Source organism: Pipistrellus hanaki (genome assembly GCF_964339955.1).
Source record: "Pipistrellus hanaki genome assembly, chromosome: 4".
Classification (NCBI taxonomy): domain Eukaryota; kingdom Metazoa; phylum Chordata; class Mammalia; order Chiroptera; family Vespertilionidae; genus Pipistrellus; species Pipistrellus hanaki.
This window is the reverse complement of record NC_140506.1, coordinates 96,658,660-96,678,034: the sequence shown is the minus strand read 5'-3', so window position 1 is coordinate 96,678,034 and position 19,375 is coordinate 96,658,660. Positions and strand designations below refer to the sequence as shown.

Genomic DNA, 19,375 nt, shown 5'->3' with positions numbered 1-19,375 from the left:
CAGAACCCCTGCTGATGTTCACAGCCGGATGTTATGAATGAACCCCTGTGTCTGAGAGGGCGCCTGGCTCTGCTGTTCTGGGCTGGGAGCCTGGCTGGGGGTGAGACGCTGTGCCCCTCAGGGGACCTCTGCAGCTGAGCTAGGATCTCGGCTGCCACTCATGGAAGCAGGGCCATTGCTTTCTGTGTCTCTGCCCTTCGTAGCAATCTCAATGCGGCTCCTTATGCAAGTCCCCAGTTACAGGCCTTCTGCCCTCTATTGGTATTTCCTGATAACACTCTGAAATGAAATTCCTTCACTTAAATTCTTATTGCCTTTTGGAGAATGCAAACCTCTGGGAGTATATCCTTTAAATTATCTTTACACATATGCAAAAGTGACATATATTCAATTTATTAGTTCACCATCATTTTAATCACAAGAGATTGGAAATAGTATATCAAAAGGAGACTGGTTACCTCAGAGGGAAAGTAGGGGATGGTGGGGGTAAGCAGGAGAGATCAACCAAAGGACTTGCGTGCATGCATATGGGTCTAGCCAGTGGCCATGGACAACAGGGGGTGGGGGCATATATGGGGAGGGGTTTGGGATGGGAATGGGGGGATGAGGACAATTATGTGATACCATAATCAATAAAATTAAAAAAAAAAAGGAGACTGGTTAAGAAGTTCATCATGACACAATGAACTACTGTTGAGCTGTATAAAAGAATGAGAGTACTTTATGTCTTATATGAAACAATGGCTGAGCTATATTAATGAAAAAGACCTGATGCAGAAGAGGATAAATAGCCTGTGCTATCATTTGTGTGAAAATCGTGTGTGTGTGTGTGTGTGTGTGTGTGTGTGTTTGCATATGCCTAGAGTCCTCGGGAAGGAGACCCGAAAACCTGTGGACTTGACTGGCCTTCAGAAGTGACTTAAATGGTGGGCGATTGGGCTGGAAGGGAGACTGTTGACTTACACTATGAACAGGTTTACCAATTCAAAAACTAAAGTGACATTGGGACAGTCAGAAAATGGTAAAGGGAGGTGTCATTGCCTATCGGACGTTCTTAGCTCTGTGTGGAGGGGGTTGGGCAGGCTCCTGTCGGCTGGCCAGGTCTGGGCCTTAACGTGGATCCTGTGCGGCCTGGGTGGTGGCTGTCCAGCTGCTGCAGGTGTCCTCGCCCCGAAGGGAGGCCTCCCTTCCTTCAGCAGGGCCTGCCTTCACCACTCTCCTGGAGGAAGGCTGAACAGTGCCTTCAGCCCAAGCATTCCTCCTGAGAGGGTTTGCCAAAGCGTCTGGCCCCCGTGCAGAGACATCTGAGACACACAACCCACACACTCACACACACGAATGGAAATGGAAACCTAAGCAGGTCTTTTCTGAGTGAGACATCACCACAGTCTCCGGGTGGACGGACGGACGGGCGGACCTTTCTGTCCAGAGCCTGTGCGCTGGTCTACCCACAGGAGACGCCACGCAGCGGGAGGAGCGGCTACTGGGGCGGGGCGGCCTCAGGAGCGGCTTCATTCATCATGTCCTTGTACTGCCGCTTGAAGAAGCCGAGCTGTGGGCAGGAACACGGCTGAGCTGGATCAATGAGACACCATGGCCAGGGCCATACAGGCCCCGAGTGGGGACACAGGGACCAAGAGTGCAACGAATAAGGTGTCAGAGTATGGAAGGGACCTGGGGAAAGTGGGGCAGGGAGCAAGGTGGCATCAATATTGGGGCCTTAGCTGGTTTGGCTCAGTGGCTAGAGCATCAGCCTGCAGACTGAAGGGTCCCAGGTTCCATTCCTGTCAAGGGCACATGCCTGGGTTGTGGGCTCGATCCCCAGTAGAGGATGTTGCAGGAGGCAGCAGATCAATGATTCTCTCATCATTGATGTCTCTATCTCCCTCTCCCTCTCCCTTCCTCACTGAAATCAATAAAATATATATTTTAAAAAATACTGAGGGCAGGAAAGAGAGAAAATGAAATAGAAGGAGAACTGCTCCTGATGTGGTGGTCATTCTGTCCTGGGCACTCTGGGTGCTCCGCACGAATTAACTCAGTTCCCTTCGCCAAAGGGGTCCTTGTGCTCCGGTTTCACAGCTGAAGGAGCTGAGGCCCTGGGACTGGCCATGGTCACCCAGCGGCTGCCCTGGGCAGGCAAACCCAGAGGACGCAGCGAGGGGGCGGGAGGGCGGAAGTACCTTGTACATCGCCGCGGTGATGAGGGCGAGGAGCACCAGCCCCCCCAAGGAGCTGCCCACGATGAGCGGCACCGGGTCGTGCACCACAAACGGCTCCACTTTGGTCTCTGTCTGGGGCAGGGCGGGGAGGAAGGGACACAGGCTCTGGTTTCTGGGGTTTCTGCAGACCTTGCACCCTGGACCCAATAACTAAGCCCTCCCAGTGCCCCCAACCCAGCCCTCCTTCCCCCTACCTCCCCCTCTTTACCAGACAGCCCCAAAGCCAGCCCCCTCCTCTCCCAGGAGCCTCCTGTGCCCCAGGCAGGTACCTGGGCCCTCACGAGGGCCTCCTGTCCGGGAAGCTGGACAAACCCCGGGTCGTCCAGCAGGATCTCCGCAGTGCTCACCACCTGGAGGTGCTTGTGCGGCGTCTGGGGGGAGAGGCGGCACTGGGTCTGGGCCTGGGCAGCACGCAGACCCGCTGGGCCCGGGCCTTGGTGCCTCAGCGGCCCCGTGTGCAGCCCCGCTGACTGGGCCCGCTTACCTCGATGTACCAGCCGAAGGACAGGCTGCCTGTGAGGTTGACGCTGAACCCCTCCTGGCTGCCGAAGGGCTCGTCCAGGGCACACCGGATGCGCAGGCACACAGCGACTGAGCAGTTCTGGGGGGCAGAGGGGCTGGGGGAGCAGTTCTGGGGACAGATGGGCTGGGGGGCAGTTCTGGGGACAGAGGGGCTGGGGGCCAGTTCTGGGGGCGGAGGGGCTGGAGGGGCAGTTCTGGGGACAGAGGGGCTGGGGGGCAATTCTGGGGGCGGAGGGGCTGGGGGAGCAGTTCTGGGGACGAAGGGGCTGGGGGGCAGTTCTGGGGGCGGAGGGACTGGGGGGCAGTTCTGGGGGCGAAGGGGCTGGGGGGCAGTTCTGGGAGCGGAGGGACTGGGGGGCAGTTATGGGGGCGAAGGGGCTGGGGGGCAGTTCTGGGGGCGGAGGGGCTGGGGAGCAGTTCTGGGGACAGAGGGGCTGGGGGGCAGTTCTGGGGGCAGAGGGGCAGGGGGGAAGTTCTGGGGACAGAGGGGCTGGAGGGGCAGTTCTGGGGACAGAGGGGCTGGGGCAGTTCTGGGGGGCGGAGGGGCGGGGACCCATTCTTACCAGCACTGGGGCCTTGCTCAGCTCAGCGCGGAAGCTGGAGACTGGGGGCTCCCGCTCCTCCTGGCGGCATGTCCTGTTCAGGTCCTGGGGGAAGAGGGGCCCTATGAGCGCTCCTGGGTGCACCCCAAGGAGGGGCGGTGTCCCAGGTCCAGGAGAAGGTCAGAGGAGACAGCTGAGGGGAGACCGGCTGTGGAGGGCGGCCCGCGGGCTTACCGGGGAGAAGACAGCGGTGGGGTCGCCCCACACGGGCTCCTGGTCCAGCCGGATGGGGATCCAGAGCACCACGCTGACGCGGGGGCCCCTCTGGCCCATGTTGTTGAACTGCAGGCGGCGGGCGGGTGTGAGGACCCGGCCTGGCTGCTCTCACCCCACCTGCCCGGGACCCGAGGACCAGGCCCACGGGGACTAGGCACCTCCCGCCCGCGCCCTCTGGGGGGCAGGCAGCGGCCAGAGGGGGGGCCGGGGTGCTGTGAGCCCCGCTGTGAGCGGGCCCTGCCCCCCCCCCCCCCCGCAGTCACTGTGAAGGTAACAGGAGGGGACTGTGTGCGTGTGTCCAGCCGCCCTCTGCACCCACGGGTGGGCGTGGAAAACACTCAGAGCAAAGGGTCAGTTGTTGCTGACGTGTGCCATGTAGCTAGGCTACGGCGGGGCCTGGCCTGTGCCGACTTCTTTGTCCTGTCGTTATTCCCGGGCAGCACAGAGCAGCCCTGTCCGCACCGCTTCCCCACCGCACCGGGTTCTCGGCGATCCGGGTGTGCGTGGTCATGTGCAAACGGCACCATTTATCCCCGGGCGTGAGCATCACCGATTTGGTAAAGTCCCGCGGACACCGAGGGGTGAGTGTGTGCACATATGTGCGTGCACGCCTGTGTGTGTGTATGTGTGTGTGTGTGTGTGTGTGTGTTTGTGGAGTGAGAGCGAGCGTGGACAGAGCCTGGCACACAGTAGCCCCGACGCCCCCTTCCCCTCACTATTCTGCACCCCGGCCCGGCCTCGGGGCCCCACCTGATACTGATGGCTTATGACCTGGCTGGTCTTCGTGGAAGCTGGGAAGCTGAGGAATTTGATGGAGCTCTCACGGCTGATGGTAGAAAGAAGAAGGAGCAGGTGAGAACATCAGGAAAGTTCTGGAAGGGGAGTCTCGGGCTACGTGTGTAAGGGGTCAATAAGCACATGGGTAATGCAGGCCTGAGAGGGTGTGAGCAGGATGGAGTGCAGGGGGTGATGTGTGTGGCTGGGCCTCACACACATGTGAACAGACATGCACATGCACACACACATACACCACGCACAGACACCATGCAAACACATGCTCATGCACACACAAGTTCTCTTGCACATACACACACACACACACCATGCACACGCACATGCTCGTGCACACACACTCGTTTATCCTCGGAGCACGCAAGCACTCGTGTGCAGACTGACACACACAGGTGCTCAGTGGCCCGTCCAGCCCGTGTGCAGTGGGAGGGGCTCTGGGCATATACCTGGCCACCACCATGTACACGGCGTACTTCACAGGCAGTGCCAGCTGGGCCTCCGACTGGTTGGTTCTCGGCGAGTTGTTCTCACTGAAGAGAGACAGAGCTTTCCCTCTCCCTCCCCATTTCCCTCCCCCTCTCCCTCTTCCCTCCCTCCACCTCAAACCAACCACCCAGTTAGTTCTTTCTGCATCCCAACCACCACTGTTCTCCACCCCTGCCTCCCCCTGGCCCAGGCCCACCCCCACTTCCTGTACTGCCTTCTTCTCTCTGGTCCCTGGAATCGAAACTGCTCCCACCACCACCAGCTCTGGCCCAAACCCCAGCCCTCCGGGGGTGGCCTTTCTCCATGCCAGTGTGACCCTGTCACGCCCAGGTCACGCTGCGGACGTCCTGACAGCACCCATCAGCCGGTCCGTGACACTATCCAGTTTGTGCCAATGTCTCCGCCTCCTCCAGCCCTGCGTCCTGGGCCTGGGCCACGCTCCCACACGTCCCAGCTTTCCAGCTCCGCCCCTCCTCCGCACGCTCCTCCTTCATTCTGTCTTCACGGCCCCTCAATCTATGCCTTTGCTTGGCCCCTCACAGCCTCAGCACCTCTGGACTCCTCTCTGAGCACCGAGCTCCCGAGAACACGGGCAGCCGTGTCAGTTACGGAACCGCCCGCTCCTGCCTGCCTTGCCGCTGAGTGCTAAGCTCGGTGAGAGCAGCCAGGCCTCGTCCTCCCTGTCCCACCAGCCCGGGGCCCGTGCCTGCCACGGGGGTTCATTCAGTGTTTGCTGAATGAATGAGCTGAAGCAAGAACCAGCTGGGGTGGGGGCAGCGGTTCACGCTGGGCAGAGGGCGTGACCCAACGTGGAGGAAGCCTGCACCTGGTCACGTTGGCCGTGAGCAGCAGTCTGTCTCCCAGGGAGGCATCAGAGTCTACGTCCAACGTGATGTTAAAGGTGACCTGGCGTCGGAGAAAGGAGAGAGAATAGGAATAGGAGGAGAAACACCAGACGCTCCTCAGCACAAGCACGAGTGCGGCAGGTGTGGTGGCCCGTCTGAGAGCAGCACTGGGCAGTGAGAGGTATGAAGGTCTGCAGCGGGGATCCTGGGAACCTGCTGCTGTGAAAGGAGCCGGCCACAGGCGACCACGCGTACAGGGTGCACTGTGCCACACGTCCGGATGGGAGAGGCTGGAGGGGGACGGGGCTGGAGGGGGATGGGGCTGGAGGGGGATGGGGCTGGACGGGGATGGGACTGGCGGTGCCTGGGGCTGGGAGAAGGTGGGGGGTGATGGCCAAGGGGAGCAGAGTCACTTCTTGGGGTAGGAAATACCCTAAAATGGATGGTGGTGATGGACGCACAGTCTGTGAACCACCCAGGAGCCATCGAGTGGGAATGCTGTCAATGGTGGTGTGTGGTGTTTGCATTATGTCAGCGAAGCTGGTTCTCAGAAAAGGAAGCTATCGGGATAAGAGGAGGAGGAGAAAGAAGAGGAGGAGAAGGAGGAGGAGAAGGTGGAGGGAGGGGAGAAGGAGAAGGAGGAAGAGGAGGAGGAGGAGGAGGAGGAGGAGGAGGAGGAGGAGGAGGAGGAGAAGGAGAAGATGGGGGAAGGGGGGAGATGGAGAAAGAGGAAGAGGAGAAGGAGATGCGGGGAGGGGAGATGGAGGAAGCGGGGGAGGAGGAGGAAGAGGGGGAGGGAATTCAGAAGAGGACAGGGGAGAAAAGGTGAGGGGCCCAGCCTGACCTCTGAGTTGCCGGGGAAGATGGGCTGGTTTATGGTGCAGCTGCCGCTGTGCAGGGCCCTGGCTTGGGCGAAGGGGTCGGACTCGCAGTTCACACGAAAGGACCGCCAGGAGTGCCGGGACTGGAAGACAAGGGGGGCAGACAGGGGGGTGACGTCAGCCATGAGCCTGGGGACCACAAAGCGAGGCCAGTGGAGCGGGAAGCATTGGGCTACCTGGAGCCCGGACACCCTCCGGTAGGACAAGCCGGGCGGGTAGAAGAAGGCGACCCGCGTGCCGTAGGAGTCCTCGCCCTGGTTCCTCACCGTCACCGTCAGGTTGAAGTTCCGGGGACCGCCCACCACCAGGGCGTGCAGGCTGGGGGACAAGCTGGGCGGGCGTGAGAGGCGGAGGCCTCCCGGTGGGAGGTCGGCTCCGGGGGGGAGGGGGGGGACTGGGGGGGGAGGAGACAGCGGGTGGGGGCCCGCAGACACCCCCAGAGTAGCCGCTCCCGGCTCCGGGCGGGGAGGCGGCACTGGGCGGCCTAGGCTGGGCAGCAGCGAGGCGGGAAACGCACTTGGTGAAACTGAGGCTGATGCTGAGGGCGTCCTGGCACACGCTGTCGTTGCCACAGTTCTTCTCAAAGGGAAGCTGCAAAGAAACGGGGTCTGGTGAAACGGAATGGGAGGAAATAACAAAACGATTCCATGGTGACAGGAAACGACAAAATAAAACGTCGAAAGGAAATAAATGAGTTTCCACCTCTTGGCCTCCGTCCCTCCCGGCCCAGCAGGACCCGCCCGGGACTCACCGAGGCCGTGAAGAGGGTCTGAGCGTCCATGGCCAGCACCGGCCGCAGGTTCCCGTAGGAGGACAAGGGCTGCCCCTCCAGGGAGAAGTTGAGGCGCAGGACAACGGGGGTCACGGAGTCCTCCACACACTCCTGAGAGAGAGCGGTGGTTGGGGTCTGCCTTTCAGCTTCCTACCCGCCCCCCCCCCCCCGCCACCCCCGGTGCTGGGGCCGTGGCCGCCCCCCCCCTCACCGGCAACTGCAGCTTCAGGGTCTCACACGTCTGGCTCAGCCCCAGGACCCGCGTCCGCCGGCGTGTGCTGTTCTTCGTCTCTTGGAAGACGGCACGGGGCCGGGGGCGCGTGGAGTCCAGCGCCAGGTCGTAGAGGACGGAGCTCCGGATCTCTCCTGGGGGCAGGCGCACGGGTGAGCGGCCGGCCTGGAGGCAGACAGGCAGGCGCGGCCCAGCTCCCGCTCCCCAGCGGTGACTCTGGGCAGCTTCTCTGACCTCTTTGGGTCTCAATTCCCTATTTTTAGATTGAGGGCAATGATGGCACCCTCACAGGGGTGGAAATGAAGTGAAATAGTGTCTGCAAAGCACATAGCACAGTGGTTGCCACACAGTGAGTGCTCAGTACAGGGCAGCTGTTCTGTCACACACCGGAAAACTGCCCCCCCCCGCCCCCCGCAGCCTCACCTGGTGGCAGCCGGTCCCCCGTGCCCTTCTGTACGCGGAGGCAGACGCTGACCTCCCCCGCAGTCAGGCCTCTCACCACATTCTCCCGACACTCAAACACGCTCCTCGCCAACTCCCTGGGCGTGAAGGTCATGGTCGCCTGAACTCTCAGCACTGGCTGGGACCTGCAGAGACACCAGGGCTGTCTGTCCTTAGGCTGCTCCTCGAAGGGGAGGCCTCCCGGTGTGCTCTGAGAGAGGGTCTCACCTGAGCAGCAGCGCCTGCCCCTGGGCCCCCACAGCCAGGTCCATCAGGCCATCCATCGTGAGGTCCCGGCCCCCGCTCAGGGACTGACCGAAGTACTGGAGCGCGGGGGAGAGCTGGGAGCCTGCAATCCGCTGGGGACAGAGAGGAGGAGGGGAGAGAGGGAGCGGGAAGAACGTGGAGTGTATAAGTCAGATGCCCCAGGGACCCAAGTCACCATCCAAGTCTCATCTCCTGTAATTTCTCAAGGAATCCGGGCAGCCATTCAGCTTTGGACCACAGTCTTGAGATGGCACCCAAAGCTTCCATCAGTCAGCTGGAGGTTTTAGGGAACAGTTTTACAGGAAAGGGGTGGCACAGCTGAATCGCATTTACATGGTCCCATAGTGCCAAGCCTGAATACTAACCAAATCACCGTGTAAATATCGGGAGTGGGGCGAGGGGAGAAGGCGTGGCCAAGGGGGTCTGAAAGCCTCAGACCCCACCTCCCACGGCGGGAAGTCCATGCTAAAAATGACAATCCGGAAGCAGCAAACCACGCTGCTGGGAAGAATGGAGAATCAGTAACAGTGCTTCCTGGAGACCCAGGGAATAGAGAGGAAAGCGAGTGGAGGTGTGGACATCGCTGTTTCCATAGTCAGTCTCTAAAGTCGATTTTGAGCCCGGCCGGCTGGCTCAGTGGTCACAGTTGGTTGAGCATCAGCCTATGAACCAGGAGGTCACAGTTCGATTCCCTGTGAGGGCACAATCCCGGGTGTGCGGGAGGCAGCCCATCAGCGATTCTCTCTCATCAGTGATGTTTCTGTCTCTCTCCCGCTCCCTTCCTCTCTGAAATCAATAAAATATATATATATATATTTTTTTTTTAAAAGAGTGATTTGACTCTCTAGTCCATCTGCAAGGATAGCACTGAAAGTGTAACAGCCAAATAAAAAGAAATTCTATCTACACTCTTTAAAACGGTTAAAATGGTGAGCTTTGTGTCATGTATATTTTACCACAATTTTTAAATGATTTTGTCAGCTGACAGGAAGCATGGGCTGCTGGAAATGTGTGTATCTTAATGTCGGCGCTGCTTACTGGATTCACAGACATATAAAAACTCATCCCTTACAGTTTGTGAGTTTGCTGGGTGTACATTATTCCTCAAAAAAAAAAAAAAAATGTTGAGGAAAATATATTGTACTCTGCTGGGATGAAGTTTTGTTTAGAAATTGGCGATTGGGGAATCCACAGCCTATTGGCTGGTCCGAACACCGAGCATCCCTCCCCAGGACATGGGGAAAAGCAGGTAGAAATGCAAACAACACACACCAGCCTAGTGAGGTCCTTTCTGCGTTTGTTTTTCATCCAAAGCCTGTGGCCAGGCGGGCCCGTGTGCAGCCTCATAAAGTGCCCCCTTCCCCCTGGTTATCTCTGAGGGGTGAGTTAGGGTGCAGGGAAGGGAGGGGAGCAGGGGTTTCACTGCTTACCTTGGATTTAGAGATTTGCACAAGCATGTAAAGCTTTTGACATAAAAATAAAGTCAAACCAGACCCTGCAAACTCCATTTACACGGAGAAGCAACAGGAGCCAATGAAAAGAGGCATCCCCTGCTGCCCTCAACCGCAGAGAGAGGGCCCCTGACCCTCAGGCTGAGGGGGCTGAGCCTCGGGCAGCAAAGAGCCCGAGCACACACTGGGGCCTATGTAAGTGATCTGTGGTCCACAGTGGTCAGAACTGTGGTTTCCCTGGCAACAGAGTGGGTGGGAGCTCTCTGGGGATGGTGATGCTCTGCATCTTAGGAGGGCGGGTTCCAGCAGGTGCGTGCACTTGTCAGTAGTCACTGACTGGCTGAAGGAGCAACATTTCCTGTTTGTAAGTTTGATCTTAAGAATAACAGTAAGACCCTAACTAGTTTGGCTCAGTGGATAGAGCGTCAGCCTGTGGACTGAAGGGTCCCAGGTTCAATTCTGGTCAAGGATATGTACCTTGGTTGCAGGCACATCCCCAGTAGGGGCTGTGCAGGAGGCAGCTGATCCATGTTTCTCTCTCATCAATGTTTCTAACTCTCTATCCCTCTCCCTTCCTCTCTGTAAAAAAATCAATAAAATATATTTCAAAAAAGAATAACAGTGAGCAAATGTTGAACTCTAGTTAATGATATGCACGCTGAAATGTTTACAGGTGGAGTGGACAGATGCTGCAACTTACATTGAAATGCATTGAAAAACGAGAGGGACTGGAGAGAGAATGGCTATGCGGTCAAGCAAGTCTAGTAAAATGTCCATCGTAGGATGTGGGTAAATATATGAGTGTTCGCTGTACAAGTCTTTCAACGTTGCCTGTAAATCTGAATTTTTTTCTGAATTTCCTGAGAGAGGGGCCCTGTGTGACCCACAAGCGAAAGCCCCCGAATTGCTCGGTTCTGGGAGGCGGCCGGTGGGAAGGCCTCCGGAGCGGGCGGCTCTCCGCCTAAACCCGGGACTGCCCGCTGCCTGCCGAGGGGAAGACGTCCGCCCGTCCAGCCTGCCGGAGTCCATGCTGCAGCCTCACCTCCCCGCACAGGGCGGGCGCTGGGCCCGGGCCTCCCGGGCTGTGTGAGAACTAACCTAGGACTGAGGAGTCAGGCTTCCTGCAGCGCGTCACTGCTTTTAAAGCTCCAGAAGGAGTAATGTGAGAACTAACCTGACAGCTGTGGGAACACTGAAGGAGAAGGGGACAGATCTGCAGGGTCTGCTGCCACAATGGAGACAGTGAGGGGCCTCACCTGGCTGTGGGCGGGGCTGATGCCCAGCCCCGACGTTCCGTGGAACAGGTACACGGCTCCCCGGTTCTCCTGCTCCCCCGGGGCCCCGATGGCCACGTCCGCCAGCTTGTCCCCGTTCACGTCCCCCAGCGCGGTCAGGGCCGCCCCAAAGCGGCCCCAGGGGTGGCCCTGCTCCCCGCGGAGCACGGCCTGGCACTGCCACCTGGCCCTCTGCAGAACAGAAGCAGCGCCAGTCCCAACCCGGCAACCCTCCCCCCACACCCAGCCCCACCCAGCAGGTCCCCTCAGCCACTCACCCCCCGGGGCAAGGGGCACACAGACACCCGGCCCCCCCGGGTCGGCTCGTAGTAGTGGGGAGCCCCGACGAGGACCAGGTCGGAGCTGCCATCTCTGTCCACGTCCACGGAGCAGAGGGAGGCCCCAAAGTAGGAGCCAATCTGAAAGAGATGAGGCCAGGGACACACCTAAAGCAGAGCGGGGGTTCTCCATGTAAAGAGAAACCATGCCTGCTGGGCTGGAGAGTGGCTTAGGAGTGGGTGTGCACCTCTCTACTCTACACCGAGTGGCCAGATGATGATGATCTCTGAACGCATAATAATCTGGCCACTCAGTACACATCCTATATAAGAAAAGGCTAATATGCAAATTGTCCCCTTGACCAGGAGTTCGACCAGTGGGCAGGCCGGCCAACTGTTCATGTCCCCTCCCCCTGGCTGGGTTGGCCAGACCCCACCCCTGCACGAATTCATGCACCAGGCCTCTAATATATATACATTAGACAAAAATCTTACACCTATGGATGAAGACCGTGTCAGGGGGTAAGGGCATGGGGTGAGGTGGGGAATCAGGTGGAGAGGAGCTATGGGAGGAAAAAAGGAGGAACACCTGTAATAATCTGAACAATAACTATTTATTATATTAAAAAATAAATTAATTATATAAAATTTTTAAAAATAAAATAAAATTTATATGAAACCACAAAAGAACCTTAATAGCCAAAGCAACATTGAGAAATAAGAATAAAGCTGGAGGTATCGTGCTTCTTGCTTTCTTTCCAGTTTTAAGAGATAAATGTTCTCTTACTTTTAAATATGATGCCAGCTATAATTTTTTGTATAAATGCTCTTATTCAAGTTGAAGATGTTACCTTTAGTTCCTAGTTTGCTGAGAACTAAACATAATGAAAGAATGTATTTTGTTAAAAAAAAAAATCTGTATCTATTATTGTAATATTATGTTTTTTCTCTATTCTAGTCTGTTGTAATGGTGAATTACATTGATTGCCTTTTTGTCACGATAGCTTTTTAAAAAATATATTTTTATTTATTTTAGAGAGGAAAAAAGAGAGATAGAAACATAAATGTTTAGAATCATTGATCAGCTGCCTCCTGCATGCCCCCTAATGAGGATTGAGCTTTCAAACAGGTCACGTGCACTGACTGGAAATGCATCTGTGACCTCTGGTTACTGTGCCACACTGGCTGGACTAATTGAGATAAAATTTACCATTTTTAACTATTACACTTAGTGGGTGTTAGTATATTCACAGTGTTGGATAATCATCACCACTAATTTCAGAACATTTCTATCACTCTGAAAAGAAATCTTATCTCTGTTAGCAGTCACTCCCAATTTCCCCATTCCTTCTATCCCCTGGCAACTGCTAGTGTACTTTCTGACTCTATGGGTCTGTCTAATATGGAGATTTCAGATGAATGGAATCATACCATATGTGGCCTTTTGTGACTGACTGTTTTCACTTAGTATAAAGACTTTAAAATATATTTTTATTGATTTCAGAGAGAAAGGGAGAAGAAAAGGGAAATAGAAACATCGACGATAAAAAAAATAAATAAATAAAGAGTAATTGGCTGCCCCCTGCATGCCCCACACTGGAGATGGAGCCTGCAATCCAGGCATGTGTCCTGACTGGGAATCGAACCATGACCTCCTGGTTCATAGGTCTATGCTCAGCCACTGAGTCACACCAGCTGGGTTATGACTAAATAGTATTTCATTGTACGTATATGCCACATTTTGTTTATGAATTCATGAGCTAAGTACAATTTGGTTGTTACAGAACAGTCATGGAAAAGTAAAGTACAACATAGAGGATATAGTCAGTAATATTCTAATAACTATGTATGATGTCAAATGGGTACAAGAGTTATCAGGATGATCACTAAGTTATAAAATGTCTAATCACTAGGATTTACATGTGAAACTAATATAATATTGCATGTCAACTATAATTAAAACATTGAAAATGATAACCAATGAATAGTGATTCTAGTGAAATCTCTATTGTGTTTTTAATTTGCATTGTCATAATGACTATTTATGTTGAACATCTTCTCATGTACCTGTTGGCCATTTATATGCCTTCTTTGGAGAAATGTCTATTCAAATCCTTGCCTGTTTGAAACTTAGGTTATTTGTCCTTTATTGTTGAGTTGTAAGGGTTCTTTATACAGGGTGGGGCAAAAGTAGGTTTACAGTCATTTGTATGGGAAAATAATGCAATAATTAATAAATAACAATACAAGAGTAAACTCAGTGTTTCACAACTGTAACCCCACTCTCTATTTTCTAGATACCAGACCTTTATCAGAGATATTATTTATAAGGAGTTTCGCTCATTCTTTTCATTTTCTTTATAGTGTTTCAATGCTCAAGAGTTTTTATTTGATGAACTACAATTTGTCTTTTTTTTTTTTTTTTTTTTTTGGTTTCTTATGCTTGCTGGGTCATATTTAAGAAATCGTTGCCAAATCTATGATTACAAAAATTCACCTATAGCTCCTTCTAAGAGGTTTATAGCCTTAGTTCTTACATTTAGGTCTCTGATCCATTTTGAGTTAATTTTTGTATATTGTGAAGTAGGGGGTCCAAATTTATTCTCTTTCATGCGGATATCCATTTATCATAGCATCATTTGTTGAAAAATTATTTTCTTCATTGAATGAACTTGGTATCTTTGTCAGAAGTTAATTGACCATAGATGTATTGGTTTATTCTGTACTTCTAGTTCTATTCCGTTGATTTATAGGTATATCCTTATGCCAGTACCATAGTCTCTTGATTATTGTAGCTTGTAGTGCATAAAACTAAATGAAACTTTAAGCAAATATAATTGGTTTGGAGAATCTATGGGAGGAGCTAGGGCTTATGACAGTTCTCATACTCCATGTAATGGGGAGGACCCTACTGGAAGAACTATTTATAGTAAGGCACTAAGGTTCTGATTTCCCCGGCCCTTAACTTCCCTTTCCCTTCTATAAATACCCCTGTCGGGGCACACAGGCCAGAGTGTGCACGTGGCTTGCCATGTCTGCATGCACTGGGTTGCAGCCCTCCCTTTTTAATGAATAAGTCCTTTTTGATGACATAATGCCTCGCTGATACTTTTCAGTCAACAGAAATTAAGCTTATCCCTGAGCAGTGGTTGGAGCATAGGCCCATGGACTGAAGGATCTTGGGTTCAATTTTGGTCAAGAGAAAGTGCCTCGGTTTTGAGCTCAATTCCTGGCCCTGCAATCACTCTCTCTAAAAGTAAATGGAGAAAAATTTCCTTGGGTGAGGATTTTTTTTTTTTTTTTTAAGTTTTGAAATTGGAAAGTATGAGTCCTCCAATTTCCTTTTTCCTCTCTCTCTCTTTTTAAATTATCTTTATTGTTGAAAGTGTTACAGATGTCCCCTATTTCTCCACTGACCCCTCATCCCACCTCCATCCCTTACCCTGGTCTTCACCCACTAATGTCTATGTCCATGGGTTTTGCCTATCCTATATAATGAAAGCCTAATATGCAAATCAACTGAAAGGCGGAACAACCAGTTGCTATGATGCACGCTGATCACCAGATGGTCAGTATGCTCCCATAAGGGGGATCACCACTCAGCCAGAAGCCAGGCTCACAGCTGGCGAACACAGCAGCAATGGCAGGAGCCTCTCCAGCCTCAGCCATGCTAAGGAGCTGGGAGCTGAGCAGTAAGAAGCAGTGAGCAAGCAGGCAGGCGGTAAGGAGCGAGGGGTCCCAGACTGCGAGAGGGCGCAGGCCAGGCTGAGGGACCCCCACCAAGTGCCCAAATTTCATGCACCAGGCCTATAGGTTTTTTGGTTGCTCTCTTCCCTCCCCCACCCCCTTCCCTCTGAGGACCTTCAGTCTGGTGCATGTTTCCATGTCTCTGGATCTACTTTGTTCATTAGATTCCACATAAAAGTGAGATCGTCATTCTTCTTTTTCAAGATTATTTTGGCTATTCTGGGTCCCTTGCACTTCCATTTGAACTTTAGAATCAGTTTGTTCATTTCTGCATCATTGTTGAACAAGCCCTACATTCCTGGGATAAACCAGGCTTGGTCATAATGTATTATTACCCTTTTTGGAGCTTGCTGAATTCAATTTGTTAATAAAGTTGACTCCTGACAATGAAAGGGTTTCGACCTAACCCCTCTCATGTAAATGAAATCCACATAGCAAACTTAACTACGAATAGCTGTTGACCAGAAGCCTTACCAATGACATAAATAGTTGATTATTGTATGCATTCATGACACACCTTTTTCAGTATTTCTAGGCTATACAGTTTGTGAATTTTTCAAACTGTTGCAAATCTCCAAAATTTCCCCCCATATGCTATTTATTAGGGAATATAAAGTAAATCTATGCAGTTCAAACACACATAGTTCAAGAGTCAACTGTATTTTTTTGAAATTTTTAAAGTATTTATTGGATATTGGAATGTTGTCAAAGAATCTTAAACTGAAGACTGATAATAGTTTCTCACTTAGTGAGCTCACCCTCCCTCGATGGAGTAGAGGGAGGCAACATGGGACCTTGGGGGATCAGGAGGAAGGCTACAGCTGGGTCTACAGAGAAGATGATGACGGCCTGGACCAGGCAGCAGCAGTGAAAATGGAGTGAGCAGGTAAACTTGAGATGAATCTGTTTCCTATCCTCCTTCTCAGTGTTTCCTCTCACCTCCTCCCCTTCCCCATACTCACTCCAAAACCACACTTTCTCCTTCTGGCCGTCTTCTTTCCTCACTCTTCACTTCTCTAATTCTTCCCCCTTACCACTGCCTTCAAGAAGCCTTCCCTAATGCCCTTGTGTGGATGCCCCTTCCATTTGCTCCCATTTGACTGTCACAGTTTAAGTATTGTGTGCCCTGGGTGGTAATTTGAATGTTTAACATTTGTATGTGGTGGGGGAGTTTACCAGCTGGCCCTTCCCCACATGGTTCTGTACCACACACACAAAACAGAGAAGTAGCAGCACACCTCCCCTTGAATTCCTAGAATCCCCACATGTTCTGCCCTACCCTACCCCTCCTTTGTGTCAAGCTCTGGCACCATCCATGGTCAATCTGAGTCAGTAAAACCTTTAAAGAGTATATGAAGAACTTGGCTATTGACAAAGAATTCCGACAAAATCTTACAGAGCAAATTGGTTTCATCCACACGTGATGCATTAATTAAAGGAAACACACAGAATTACAGGCACAGTATCATGGATACAGTCCTATTTCAGGAATTTGCAAGGATGGTTTTGACTAAAGATTTTTGCCTCACACACCACATAAGATGCAACCACACTGCTTTTGCCTGGGATTGGAAACCGTTAGGACTGCTCAGGCTCCGAGCAGGGAGTTAGCTAGAGTAGGTCGTAGAGGTCCCCTGAGGTGCCCTACCTGATTTCATAGTTGCTGGGGAAGTTCAAAGAGTACGGGGGCCCTAGCTGGTTTGGCTCAGTGGATAGAGTGTTGGCTTGCAGACAAAGGATCCTGGGTGTGATTCTGGTCAAGGACACCTACCTCGGTTGTAGGCTTCGCCCTGGCCCCAGTCCTGGTCAGGTTGCATGCAGAAGGCAACCAATCGATGTGTTTCTCTCACATCAATATTTCTCTCTGTCTTTTCCTCTCTTCCACTTTCTCTAAAAATCAATGGGAAAATATTCTTGGGTAAGGATTTAAAAAAATATAAAAAGGAGTACTGGGGAAAAGACCGTTTTGCAAGGTAGGGGCCACCAAAAGGAAATAGCTATATACTGACAGATATGGAATTATTTTGATGCTTTAATAACTAATGTGCTTATATTAATTATGTACTGTCAAATACCAGCTCTGTATACAGGAAAACTACTAGAGAGCTCTGTAAAGGTTAGTATTATTATTTACTGGAGGCCCGGTGCATGGATTCATGCACCAGTGGGGTCCTTCTGCCTGGCCTGTGGGAATCAGGCCAAAACTGTTTCTCCAACATCCCCTGAAGGGTCCCAGATTGTGGGAGGGCACAGGCCAGGTCAAGGGGCCCCATCCATGAACAAATCTGTGCACTGGGCCTCCAGTACGTATATAAGATCTCTTCTCGTCCTCCCTCCTCCCCGCTTCCCTCTGAGATTTATTAATCTGTTCCATGTCTCCATGCCTGTAGTTTCTGCTCCCATGTTCAGGATCTGCCCCCTGGTGGTCAGTGCACATCACAGCTACAGGTTGGACAGCAGAATGGTCAGAGTGTTGCTTAGGCTCTTATATATTGTTGGGAGAGTATTCTCAAATGCAGAGCTGACCTGTGAGTCTCCAGCCCAAGGCCCTCTGAGGTGCCTTTAGAAGCCTCTGCCACACATGGGACCTGGCGATGCCACCATGGAGTGTCTTTGTCCCCAGGTGCCTCTATGTGCACACCCATGGCCCACATGCCCTGCACTCACCTGGCTGCCCTCAACAGCCCCGTTGAGCTCCCAGGCACCAGCGCTCTGTCTGAACATCACCACCCGGCCAGTGTGCTGATATCGAGGAGCCCCCAAGGCCAGGGTTTGCACCTGGCCCTGCGAGATGACTTCGGCAGCATAGCCTAAAGGTGATACCAAGAGAAGTGTGCTTTCTTGTACACCCTGCCCCTTCTCGCAGGCCCACACTTAATAGGTTGGGGTAACTGGACCCCGCACTGCATTTCTCTTTGTTAACATAATTAAAATAAAAGTTTCTGTCTTGAAACATATCCAAGGGGCCTATGAGAGATCCAACCACATCAGGCTGAGTTGTACCACATCATGACCCTGTCCTCCCCACTTACCCAAGTAAGCATCGTTCATGTCTGAATCTACCCTGGTCATGTTGATGAAGGCAACTCTATCCTGTGACATATGCAGAAAGGATCCACCAGCCCAGTCAAAACTGCCCACAGCACCCAGCAAGGGACCATTCTGGGAAAGAGAATAGAATGGGATTGAACAATCTATAGCATCAGTGCGATCCATATCAAAATTGCAACGGTATTTTCCATAGAAAGAAAAGAAACAACCCTAAAATTTGTATGGAATCACACACACACTCTCACACACACACATACACACACAAAATAAATAAATAAATAAAATAAAAATTAAAAAATAAACCAACAACTAAATAAGTAAAACAATTTTGAGAAAGAACAACGCTAGAGGCACTACACCTCTTGATTTCAAGCTACATTGCAAAGCTATAGTAATCAAAAAGTATGATATTGACATAAAAGCAGACACAGAGACGAATGAAACAGAATAGACAGTCAGAAATAAATCCATGCATGTGTGCCCAACTAATTTACGACAAAGAAACCAAGAATATACAATGGGGAAAGAACAGTTCCTTCAACATATGGGGTAGGGGAAACTGGACAGACACATTCAAAGGTATGAAACTGGACCACTGTCTTATACCATACATAAAAATCAACTCAAAATGAATTAACTATTTGAACATTAGATCTGAAATCATAAAACTCTGAGAAGAAAAGAGAGGCAGGAGGTTCCTTCACACCAGTCTTAGCGATGGTTTGTTGTTGATTGTTGTTGTTTTTGGATTTGACACCAAAAGCAAAAGCAACAAAAACAAAAATAAACTAGTGGGACTACATCAAAAGCTGTGCACAACAAAGGACCAATAGGATGGGAGAAGATATACTTCAATCATATGTCTGACAAGTGGTTAATACATTCAAAATAGATAAAGAACTCAAACAACTCAATAGCAAGAGAACAAACGTGATTTTAAAATAAGTAGAGGATCTGAATAGACATTTTTCCAAAGAAGACATACAGATAGCCAAGAGGTACATGAAAAGTGCTCAACATGACTCAACAAAATCAAAACCTCAGTGAGATATCACCTCACACCTGTGAGAATAGCTCTCATCAAAAAGGTGAAAAATAACAAGTGTTGGAGAGGATGTGCACTGTTGTGGGAATGTAAATTGGTACAACCACTATGAAAAACAGCATGGAATTTTTTCAAAAAATTAAAGAAAGAATTACTATACAAACCAGGAAATTCACTCTAGGTATTTATCTGAAGAAAATGTAAACACTAATTCAAAGAGATAGCTACACCCCGTGTTTGCTGCAGCATTA

The 19,375-nt window shown here is 51.6% G+C and overlaps 1 protein-coding gene across 1 annotated transcript in view; it reads right to left on the bottom strand.

Moving 5' to 3' along the window:
* Nucleotides 1-382: 382 nt before the first annotated feature.
* The window catches only part of LOC311622200 (integrin alpha-M-like), a 39,736-nt gene continuing 20,743 nt past the window's right edge, over nucleotides 383-19,375 (bottom strand). The window contains exons 11-30 of the mRNA XM_084883104.1: nucleotides 18,061-18,190; nucleotides 17,696-17,838; nucleotides 11,282-11,422; nucleotides 10,986-11,195; nucleotides 8,240-8,370; nucleotides 7,994-8,157; nucleotides 7,550-7,704; nucleotides 7,318-7,449; nucleotides 7,084-7,157; nucleotides 6,743-6,884; nucleotides 6,530-6,649; nucleotides 5,667-5,746; nucleotides 4,801-4,884; nucleotides 4,313-4,388; nucleotides 3,521-3,628; nucleotides 3,308-3,391; nucleotides 2,707-2,823; nucleotides 2,492-2,593; nucleotides 2,184-2,294; nucleotides 383-1,552 (exon numbers count right to left, since the gene is read on the bottom strand). Coding sequence (XP_084739230.1) covers nucleotides 1,481-1,552; nucleotides 2,184-2,294; nucleotides 2,492-2,593; nucleotides 2,707-2,823; nucleotides 3,308-3,391; nucleotides 3,521-3,628; nucleotides 4,313-4,388; nucleotides 4,801-4,884; nucleotides 5,667-5,746; nucleotides 6,530-6,649; nucleotides 6,743-6,884; nucleotides 7,084-7,157; nucleotides 7,318-7,449; nucleotides 7,550-7,704; nucleotides 7,994-8,157; nucleotides 8,240-8,370; nucleotides 10,986-11,195; nucleotides 11,282-11,422; nucleotides 17,696-17,838; nucleotides 18,061-18,190 — 2,376 coding nt within the window. The 3' untranslated portion in view covers nucleotides 383-1,480. The remainder of the gene's footprint in view (nucleotides 1,553-2,183; nucleotides 2,295-2,491; nucleotides 2,594-2,706; nucleotides 2,824-3,307; nucleotides 3,392-3,520; nucleotides 3,629-4,312; nucleotides 4,389-4,800; nucleotides 4,885-5,666; nucleotides 5,747-6,529; nucleotides 6,650-6,742; nucleotides 6,885-7,083; nucleotides 7,158-7,317; nucleotides 7,450-7,549; nucleotides 7,705-7,993; nucleotides 8,158-8,239; nucleotides 8,371-10,985; nucleotides 11,196-11,281; nucleotides 11,423-17,695; nucleotides 17,839-18,060; nucleotides 18,191-19,375) is intronic.